The 10,991-nt window shown below is 40.8% G+C and overlaps 1 protein-coding gene across 1 annotated transcript; it reads left to right on the top strand.

Annotated features, from left to right (window-relative positions):
• The first annotated feature begins 1,534 nt into the window (after positions 1 to 1,534).
• LOC114689409 (C-type lectin domain family 4 member A-like) lies at positions 1,535 to 5,140 on the top strand. Its single transcript, XM_028863708.2, has 3 exons — positions 1,535 to 1,921; positions 3,121 to 3,240; positions 4,927 to 5,140. Exons 1-3 carry the CDS (start codon positions 1,780 to 1,782, stop codon positions 4,971 to 4,973), a joined length of 309 nt encoding a protein of 102 aa, XP_028719541.1. The 5' UTR covers positions 1,535 to 1,779; the 3' UTR covers positions 4,974 to 5,140.
• Positions 5,141 to 10,991: the final 5,851 nt, after the last annotated feature.

Here is a 10,991-nt window from a genome sequence, read left to right as displayed (position 1 = left end):
GGAAATACTCGATAGATTCAATAATTACACAGGACTTCATTTTCTATCATATCTTATTTCCCTCCTTGTGGTACCTCAGTTACTTAGTACCTTACTGAATAAAGAATGGTGTAGGGAGGGCAAGGAAGTGTCTGTGGAAGGGTCAGGTGTGGGGCAGCAATGGTCTGCCCCAGGGTCTGGGTGACCATGCTAAGGGTTGGCTTGACAGTAGAACTGGAGCCCAAGCAGTGAGGGGAATGTGAGCATGCTGGTGAGAAAGTGGCTGGATTCAGGAGAGAGTCTCCAAGCAGCAGTCTGGTGTGAGACCTCAGAGCCTGAGAGGTGAGGAGGGCAGCTATGCTATGGAATGGTCACTTGTAGGGAGTCTGTGCTCCAGCATGGTGAGGAGAATACAACTCATTAGGTGTGAGGCATTTACCCACCAACTCTACAGCTCCTAGAGTTTTTCTTGAGTGTGAGCAGCAGGAAATATTAGATAGAAGGATTTATAGTGGAGAATCTTGCAGAGATAAACAGATAGAAAATAAAGGATAGCCTCGAGAGGGCCTGGAACCTTTTCCAGTGGCCCCGACTGTCTCTGCCCCAGGGTTTTATAGAGATGCTAAGGGGTGGAGCAAAAGACCTCCTCCCCCAGCACAGCCAAGTGCAGACCATCTCAGACACCTGCACTCAGGTCCGTGGTCCTAATCATCCTCTATACAGACCTGCTGGGTAAAGCCACGAGGAACCAGGAACCCGAGAACAGGCTCCCACAATTAGGTCACTTCTGTGGGGAGTCAGAACTGCAAATAGGTTAGGAGAGGGTTCTGATGGAGGAACTGGGCATTTGGAAGGGTTAAGAGGGCACCTGTGCAGAGTATTGGCTCCATAGTGAGTTGGGATTCAGAGGCTCATAATGTTGCATAGGGTAGCCTAAGCATGGGTAAAGTATGTGTGTGTGTGGGCCGTGTTATGTGTATGAACATGGGAGTGGCTAGAGGAGATTTTAAGAAGTGAAGTGTTTGGAAGAGTTGGAGGATGAGCATGTGGGTATGAGCTGGACAATGTCTACAGGAGGAACTCAAATGATCCCATTTTTAGCAACTAGTTTAAGTTTCCCCTCTGGTACAGTGTGATCGATTAATTCTCCCAACAGTTTGCAACAGTGCTGTGAAACCAAAAGGATCAAGGATGGTGCTGAGCAGTGCAGGGATCAAGGGAAGAGAGGCATGAGGAGAGAGACAGCCTCCTCCCACAGCTGCTAACCAGAGCTGTGTCAGGATGTGGCCAGTGGCTCAGTGAGTGGTGAGTGCCCATGACTGAGTTATGAAGACAGTGGGAAGCAGAGCTCAGAGGAGCAGCTTCAGAAAAAAACAGGATGTGAGCTTTGCCTTCCCTCTGCTGGAGGCAGCTGAGTGGGAAGTGGGAGCCCACACAATGGTGAGGGGCCAATGGTCATCTAGAATGTGGTGTCAGAACTTGGCTGTTCAGTCAAAATGGATGTTGTCGTGCCTTAAGTGTTTGCTCACGTTGTCCAGTTTGCCAGAAACCACGTTTGCATACAGATGCACATGAACTTATGTTTGCTGCAGAGTGTCTTAGGACAGAGTTTTCTCACAGCATGGTTCCTCTTCTCCCCTCCTTCCTAATTCTTTCCTTCCCCCTTTGAGTTCCCTCTTTATAGTATTTGCATATCGTGCTGAGTAGGTTCAGACGCTACAATTCTTAATTTGGTGTTTGAAGATTCTCATATGGGATATCCCATCTGGAAATACCTCTTCTCATATATAATTGTGTGATATGACAATTTATCGCTGTGTTTGGTTCTCACATACCACGAGTTTTAGGCAGGAGATGAGGTGTGTTTCTGAAATCACCTATGCAGAAGTGAAATTCAAGAATGAATCCAACTCCTCAGGCACCTACTCAGATTCTGCTACAGGTAAAAAAAAATCTGGACTTAATGTTGGGGGAAGGATAAAGGAAGAGTCAATAATAAACTATGGGTGATGTTGGTTACTAATCCTCTCAGTGCTCATGCCTGGGATTTTACTGGAGTCTCAGGGGATTGAATTTTTTGTAGAGTGACTTTAAGGGTTGTAGAGTTTTCTAGTGGGAAAGAAAAGCTTGCTTGGCATGGTTTTTGCTCTTGCCATTTACAGAAACTATACCTTATATCTTGCACTCTTGTAAATATATATTGTATATAGCATTTCCTGCTTTATAAAAATGAACATAAACTGAAATCATACTTTTCAATATTGAGCTTTCCCCCTCTATACTTGATAGTATATTGTAACTTTATGAAAACCATTTCTGTGTGGAGCTCTTATCTTGAAGGAGCTTTTTCTTTTTTACTATAGATCAAAGCAGAGCCTCTCCCTCGGTAGGCAGTTGCCCTTCACTAAATTTACCTTCATCTAGCAAATGGTTTCCAGTCTTGAGCCAGTGACTAGCAGACTGACCATATGCTAAAGAAGTGGAATATGATTAGAGATATTTACCTTTTATTGTATATGTGTCTTTAATGTTCAGACAGTCTGGAAGGTATTAGAATATATCCTGCTGCAACCACAGTAAAGAACACCAAGAAAACAAGGTGACGTGAAAATGTACCTACAAGACAGTGTAAAAGGAAAGTCACAGGCAGATGACAGTACTTATGTTGTGTTTTTATGTGGGAAAACATACTATATGTACATCCTTTAAAATTTGCTGAAAGGGCCAGTGCGGTGTAATTCCAGCACTCCGGAGGCAGAGGCAGGAGGATCACCGAGGATTTGGGGCCAGCCTGGTCTACATATTGAGTTGCAGACCAGCCTGATCTACATAGTGAGATCCTAGTCCATTACATCTCCATCACCAAAGAGAACTTGCTGAAAGGATTTGATCAAAGAGTTTTTGTGGATATATATTCAATTATTTTTCATATCTCAAAATATTAATACCAGTTATTTCAATACTATGTGTATTTTTATGGATTTTGTACAGATTTTCCAATGGACATTATTTTCTTATTATTTTAAATGTTTAAACTATTAGTAATTATGTGACATAGAGAATACGGAGATGGGGAGGGAGGAAAAGCAGAAACAAGGATGAAACTTAATACTCATGAAATGAATATGGTTCTCCTTCCAGCTCCCAAAATGAAGCCCACCCCTCATCTAAGTAAGCCTGGTGGTTGCCCCTCACTGTTGTTTATATCACTGATGACACTTTTCCTCCTGTTGGCAATCTCATTTTTGGTTGCTTTTATCTGTAAGTATCCCAGATGAATCAATAGACAATGTCTGCCTCAGGTGAAGAGAGTTTCCACTGTAGCACCTGGCATTTAACAGAGTATAAAGAAGAAATATTGTTTGGGGGAAAATAAACCATGGGCTTACATTGTGGCTTTTACTTTGTCCTTGGATTTAGCTATTGTCTTGGAAAAAATGAAATCATTCTCATTAGAGAAACTGAAGTGTATTTATGTGGACTTGTGGAGTGAACTCTGGGGAGTGTTGTCTTTGTTAGACTAGGAGGTCAAATCTATTCTTTTTTCTATTTTTTCTCATTCGCACTGAGAAATCAAGCTGTATGTATATACACGCTGTATGTGTATAGGGCTCCTTCATCTTGGGATAAGCTTGTGGATAAGAGGAGCTAAGAAGAAATTATCCAAGAAGTGTTCTTCAGCTAATTCCTAATTGCTTCTGTCATGCCAGGATTATGTGAAATATAGAAGCCAAATGAGCAAATGTGTGGATTTCTGCTCATCAAAGTTTTGAGAATTTCTGAAAAATTTAAAATGCATGCAAACTAGTGTATTTAGGGTGTTTTACTCATTCATTTTAACCAAGTAGTAGCCATTTACTGTATGTCATACAATGTGTCAGACAGAGTCCAGGAAGAACATGGACTCTGTTCTCCAGAATCTTAGAGGAGAGTGAACAAATCAGTGTTGGCCAGGTACAGTAGCACACCCCTACTATCCAGCTATGCCGGATGTTAAGACAGGAGGACAGCAAGTGTGGAGCTAGCCTGGAGTATGTAAAAATCTATGTCTAAAAAAATGAAGAAAAATGGACTAGTGTCTACAACATTGTCCAGAAAGTCTCGTGTTGACACAGATTTCCTAGAAGAGACTATGTCTAGAACTGTGTGTACCAAGAATGTCACAGAGGTGGGAGACAGAAGCTTGAATGGCTGAAGTACACATTTCTAAGTGAAGAAGAAATGATATTTCCCTAGGTAGACATAGGGGGATGCAGAGCTTGTGTTGTGCCCCATTATGAAAAATTTAGTTCTTTCTTCTAAATATTATTTTTTTAATCAAGTATGATTTTCTGCTTAGTATACAAGCATAAACTTAAGAAGCTAAGACAATGTCTTACTTATCTTATGCTTCTGTGGTTTGTCAGTTTAGGCTGATCTCCACTAAGTGACTTCTCTGGTCCTAGCTAAACTTAGACATGTGTATGTGGTCAGTTACCAGTTCAGGCACCTCAGCTTCCGAGAAGAGGCAGCCAGCTAGAATGACTAACAGTGTGACTCACCTTCATATAATACCTTAGAATGTCCTGGCTTGTTTACATAGCAGCTTGCAGACTTCCAAGATTGAGGGTGACCATGAGCCAGTTCTCTTGAAATATTTAACTTGAGGACTGGAGAGATAGCTCAAAGGTTAAGAGCACTGGCTACTCTTCCAGAGCGCCTGAGTTCAATTCCCATAAACCACATGGTGGCTCACAAACATCTGTAATGATATCTGGTGTCCTCTTCTGGCCTCCAGGTAAACACGTAGCCAGAACACTGTATATATAATAAATATATAAATCTTTTTAAAAAATTAACTTAATAGTAGATCAGAGTTGATTTTGCACATTCTCTTTGCCAAAGGAAGTCTAGGAGGCAGCTCACACAGAAGACTTCACTGTTTTTCTTTTTCCTTTTGTTAACCAGGGAAGTTTCAAAATCACATTGCAGTTGTATGTGGATACAGAAGTTAAAAGTTGTGGTCATTTTTGGAAGGCATCACAGCCATGGAGAACCATTGCAACATTTCAAATAGAGAGTTAATGTAGGTGAATTTAGATTATAGATGGTGCTTTTGCAGGACTCAGAAAACAGAGTCACCAAGACAATAAGAGAAAAATGAGAAGGTCTATTTCTAATTTGATAATGAGATAAGTGTCTGAAGAACATGAGATAGGTGACTTTGAATGTAAAGAGCACAACACCAAGGAAGTAGAATGCTGATGAATGTAGAGATCCAGGATTAAGGGTCCAAGAAGTACATTGTGACTTTCATATTCTGATGATGTAAATTCAGCAACCATGAAGTTATTCAAAGAGGTAGACAATCTAGGATAAGTTATAGGTTTAAGTTGGCACGTGTTGATTTCAGTTTTGGGCATACTGAGTTGAACCTAATATGTTTGTGTTTAGTGAGCACAAAATCCAGCACATACAGGCAGCAGGCAAGACCACAGCAATACATGGCATCACTGGGAAAGATTTTGTATGAGGAGGAAGCATCGTGACAAGACTGTAGGAAGTGTTACATTTTAAAGGGTGGATGGAGGGAGAAGAGATTATAAAAAACAACAAGAAGTGATGGCAAAAGAACGGTTATGCAAATCCAGGACAGAGAAATGTGTTAAGAGCTGAGGAGGAGAACTAGATTGAGTCCAATAGCAAGATGGCTAACTAATTCTCCTGGGGTATTATTGATGATCCATTTCAAACTTGGTATGAATGAAATGGAGGAAGCCAAAGTGGTGGGTAAGGAGACAAGACTCAGGGAGGAAAGAGAAGAAATTCAGTTCTAGAGAGAAGCCAGTTAGCTGTAAACCAGGAGAGAGTGAGCGTGTGCGTGGAGGAGTAATCTGGTTGAAAGGAAGAGGGTTTGAGAAACAAAACAATGCTCCACAGATGCATGTTGAGTTCTTTTTTATTTCACATTCTAAAATAACCTAGAGCTTCTCAGAATTAGTTAACCCCCTTTCCTCCCAAAGCAAGGCAGTTTACATTCTTGAATACAAAAATCTCTGTCTTCTTCATCTTCCCCAGGAGTTAGCGTTTTCATCTCATGTTAACATGGAAGGGTATGGCTCACTCCCTTTAGAGTCATGGCAGTGGGCCTGCCTGCCTTTCAAATCATGGTCTTTCTGGAGTCCTGAAAGTACCTGTGGTTTCAAAATATGAGATTAAGGACTGCTTTGACTGTGGGGTGATGGGAATTGTAGACAGGCTCTGTCTACTTAGGTAATCGGGACTTGGGCTGGAGAGATGGCTCAGCCATTAAAGGCTAGGCTCACAACCAAAAATATAAGTAATCAGGACTTAGTAGATCTGTGTATCAGTAAGGAGAAAGTAGAAAGCCATGATTCTTTCATGAAATTTAGTGGTTTGGGTTCTGTTTTTTGTTTATTTGTTGTTTGTTTTACAGTTTATTATCAAAATACTCTCAACTTCTTGAAGAAAAAAAAGCTAAAAACGATCTAACTTACAGAGAATTGAACTGCACAAAAGATGATTCACCCACAGAGGGTAGGAATTAATGTGCCTAAGAGTCTTGGTTGCTGCTATAGAGTGTAATGGTTCCACATAGATCTTCCTTCCTCCTGCTACTTCCTCCCTCCCATCTTCCCTCCTTTCCTTCTGTTTTTCTTCTCTCATACATTACATCACAACTGCAGCTTTCCCTCTCTGCATTCCTCCAGTTCTCTTCTCCAACTCCCCTACCCATCAGATCGACTCCTCCATTTCCTTCCAAAAATGATCATGTCTCTCAGGCATATCAACTGAACATAGCATGACAAGTTATAGTAAGACTAGACACAATCCCTCATGTCAAGGCTGACCAAGGCAACCAGCAGGAGGAAAAAGTCCCAAGGCAGGTGAAAGAGTCAGAGACACCCCACTCCCACTGTTGGAGTCCCACAAGAACATCAAGCTACACAACTATAACATGTATACAATCTGGTATCCTCAACCTCTCTGGCTCCTATGATCCTTCCTTCCCCTCTTCTGCGGGGTTCCAAAAGATCCATCTAACATTTGGCTGTTTCATTGACTCTTTGATTATTCTCTGTTTCTATTTTATTGACTTTACCCCAGTTTGATTATTTCCTATTGTTACTCCCTTGGGTACGTTTGCTTCTTTTTGTTCTAGAGCTTTCAGGTGTGCTATTAAGTTCCTAGTATGAGTCTTATAGATGAACAGTCTTATTAAATAAGAAACACAGAGCCAATTGCAGAGTTAAAAGCCCAAGAGTTCAGAGCAATAGCTAAGAGATAAAAATCCTTTTTTACCCTTCACTGCCACTGCTGTCCTTCCCTCAGCAAGGACCTACTTCCTGTGTGTCTGTCCTTTTATTGACTTTCTGTTCTGCCTTCTCATCGTTGTAAACCCAACCACATGACCGCCTCGTCACTGCCTTGCTGTGGATATCACTCTATATAAATTAAACACTGATGGCAGTGACCAGGCAGGAGTATAGGCGGGACAAAGAGAGAGGAGAATTGGGGAAACAGGAAGAAGGAAGAGAGAGACTGCAGCCACCGCCAGGACAAGCAGCATGTAAGACGCCGGTAATCCACCAGCCACATGGCAAGGTATAGATTTATAGAAATGGGTTAATTTAAGATAAAAAACAGTTAGTAAGAAGCCTGCCACAGCCATACAGTTTATAAGTATTATAAGCGTCTGAGTGATTATTTTATACGTGGATTGTGGACTGCAGGTTTGGTGAAAGCTGGAGAGAAGCCCTCCAGCAACACTGCCTGTCTGTACAGACTCCAGGTCTTCTATGGTTGGTATTGAGATTAAAGGCGTGTGTCTCCATGCTGGCTGAATCCTTGAACACACAGAGATCTGCCTAGCTCTGCCTCCCAAGTGCTGGGATTAAAGGCCTGCAAACCACCGCCCAGCTTGTGCTGTGACTTGCTATTAGCTCTGACCCCCAGGCAACTTTATTTATTAACATACAAATAAAATCACATTTCAGTACAAATAAAATATCACATAAGATTTCCTCAATTTTTTAATGTAGGTACTTAGTGCTATGAACTTTCCTCTTAGCCCTGCTTTCATTGTGTTCCATAGGTTTAGGTATGTTGTATATTCATTATAATTTAATTCTAGGAATTTCTTACTTTATTTCTGCCTTGATCCATCCGTCACTCAGTAGAGAGTTGTTCAGTTTCTCTGAGTTTGTAAGCTTTATTTCTGTTGTTGTTGGAATACAGTTTTAACTGTGGTGTTCTGATAGGATGCAGTGGTTATTCACATTTTTTGTATCTGTTGAAACTTGCTTTGTAACCCAGTATGTGGTCAACTTTGGAGAAGGTTCTGTGATGCTCTGACAAGAAGGTTTTTTTTGTGTGTGTGTTTGGGAGAAAATGTTCTATAAATGTCTGTTAGCTCCATTTGGTTCATAATGTCTGTTAGCTTCAGTATTTCTCTGTTTAGTTTTTGTGGTCCGATGACCTATTTGTTGGTAAAGAGTGGGGTATTGCAGCCTCTCACTATCAATGTGTGAGGGTAGATGTGTGATTTATGCTTTAGTAGTGTTTCTGTTAGAAACTTGGGTGCCCTTGCATTTGGAGCATAGATGTTAAGAATTGAAATGTCATCTTGGTGGATTTTCCTTTGATGAGTATGAAGTGCCCCTCTCAGTCTCTTTGATTAATTTCACTTTGAAATCTATTTTGTTCGACATTGGAATGCTTACTCTAGGATGTTTCTTATGTTCATTTGCTTGGAATATCTTTTCCAACCCTTTACTCTGAGGTAATGTCTATCTTTGATGTGTTTTTTATATGCAGCAGAAGGATGGATCCTGGTTTGGCTTCCATTCTGTTATTCTGTGTGTTTTTTTTAGGGAATAGAATCCATTGATATTGAGAGATATCAATGACCAAAGATTTTTTAATTCCTGTTATTTTGTTGTTGGTGCTATTATTGGTGGTGTATAGTGCTGGTGGTATGTGTATAAGTGTATGCTTCCCTTGTTTTGATTTTGCTGATGTGGGATTATTTATTTCTTGTATTTTCATAGGTGTTGTTAACATCCTTGGCTTGGAGTTTTCTTTCTAGTACCTTCTGTATGATAGATTGTGGATAGATACTGTTTGAAATGGAACTTATCATGTTATCATGAAATATATCTTTATGTTGATTTAAAGTTTTTTTTTTTTTTTGTGTTTTTCAAGCAGGTGTTTCTCTGCGTAGCTTTGCACCTTTCCTGGAGCTCGCTCTGTAGCCCAGACTGGCCTTGAACTCACAGAGAGCCGCCTGACTCTGCTCTCCGAGTGCTGGGACCACCACCACCGGCCTGATTTAAAGTTTGTTGCTATAGTAGTATGGGTCTGTCATCTATGGTCTCTTACACTCTGCAGTGCATCTCTGTCCATGTCCTTCTGGCTTTTATAGTTTTCCACTGAAGTCAGGTGTAATTCTAATAGGTATGCCTTATATGTTACTTGATCTTTTCCCCTTGTAGTTGTTTAATATTTTTTATTTGTTTAATATACTTAGTGTTTTAATTATTATGTGGTGAGGGGACTTTCTTTTTCTGGTTCAAATTTATTTAGTGTTTTTGTATGCTTCTTGTACCTTTATAAGCATCTCTTCTTTAGATTAGGACAAATTTCTTGTATGATTTGTGTGAAAATATTTTCTGGGCCTTTGAGATGAGATTCTTCGCCTTGTTATATTCCTATTATATTTAGGGTTGATCTCCTTATACAGTCAAGATTTCTGGCTGTTTTGTGTCAGAAATATTTTAGATTTAATATTTTTTTGGCGTGAAGTATCTATTCTTCTGTCATATCTTGAATGCCTGAGATCCTCCTCCCCTCTCTTGTATTCTCTTGGTTGTATCTGTCGTTCCTGTTCACTTACCTAGATTTTCCATTTCCAAAATTCCTTCATTTTGTGTTTTCTTTATTGCTTCTATTTCCATTTTCAGGTCTTGAGTGGTTTTATTCATTTCTTCACTGTCTGCTTTTCTGGCTTCTTCATGGGTATTTATTCATTTCCTCCAATTTTTTTGTTTGTGTTTTTCTTGATTTCTATTTTTTAAATTTTTTTTTTTAAGATTTATTTATTTATTATGTATCCAGAATACATGACTGCAGGGCAGAAGAGGGCACCAGATCTCATTACAGGTGGTTATGAGCCACCATATGGTTGCTGGGAATTGAACTCAGGACCTTTGGAGGAGTAGTTAGTGCTCTTAACCTCTGAGCCAATCTCTCCAGCCCTTTTCTTGATTTCTTTAAGGAGTAAAGTGGTTCTAAGTCTTTTCTTGTACTTTGGCTGTGTTGGGATATTCAGGGCTTGCTGTAGTAGGACAACTGGGCTCTGGTGGTGACCTATCACCATGGCTGTTGTTGATTGTATTCTTAGCCTGGCATCCAGGCATCTGGGTTTGAGGTGATTTAACTAGGTGTCAAGTTTATCTTTGGTGGGTGTTTTATTTCTTGGTTTCTCTTTCCTTTTTGGTCTTTTGGTCTGTGTGGCCTATGTTTGAACAGAGTTCTTCTCCAAGCTGAGGACTAGACTTCTGTCAGCTGGCCTGGCCTCTTGTTGAGCATGGGCTCTCCATCTGCATTGGGGGCTGGGACATTGTGATTAGGGGAGGGGCGATTGGGGGTAGCGTCTGGGGTGCACTAAGAGAGGGGAGGAAGTCCTCAGGTGGGAGGTCTAGCTGGAGTTCTGGTGGCCTAGTGTCCTCTGGTCCAGCAGTTGAGTCTCTGTCTGAATATGCCTTCTAGTTCTTCTGGCTGCTGTGGCCTGCACTTGAGTAGGAGATGTCTGCCTGAAATGTGTGATATTTCTAATAGATTTCCAGGTGGCACGTACTGAGACGTGGAGTCCCCATGTACATCTATATCAGACAAGAGAGTCTGATATGTATGCCTCCTTTGTCTACACAAGTCTTGTTTGTGAAAAGTTTCTATTGTATTAGATTTTTCCAGCTTCTGCTTCTTCCTGAACCATCTCTGCACACTTGCTT

This window comes from Peromyscus leucopus, chromosome 3 (genome assembly GCF_004664715.2).
Source record: "Peromyscus leucopus breed LL Stock chromosome 3, UCI_PerLeu_2.1, whole genome shotgun sequence".
Lineage (NCBI taxonomy): Eukaryota > Metazoa > Chordata > Mammalia > Rodentia > Cricetidae > Peromyscus > Peromyscus leucopus.
Note: the sequence above shows the minus strand (reverse complement) of the source record. Positions and strands in the feature narration are given on the sequence as shown.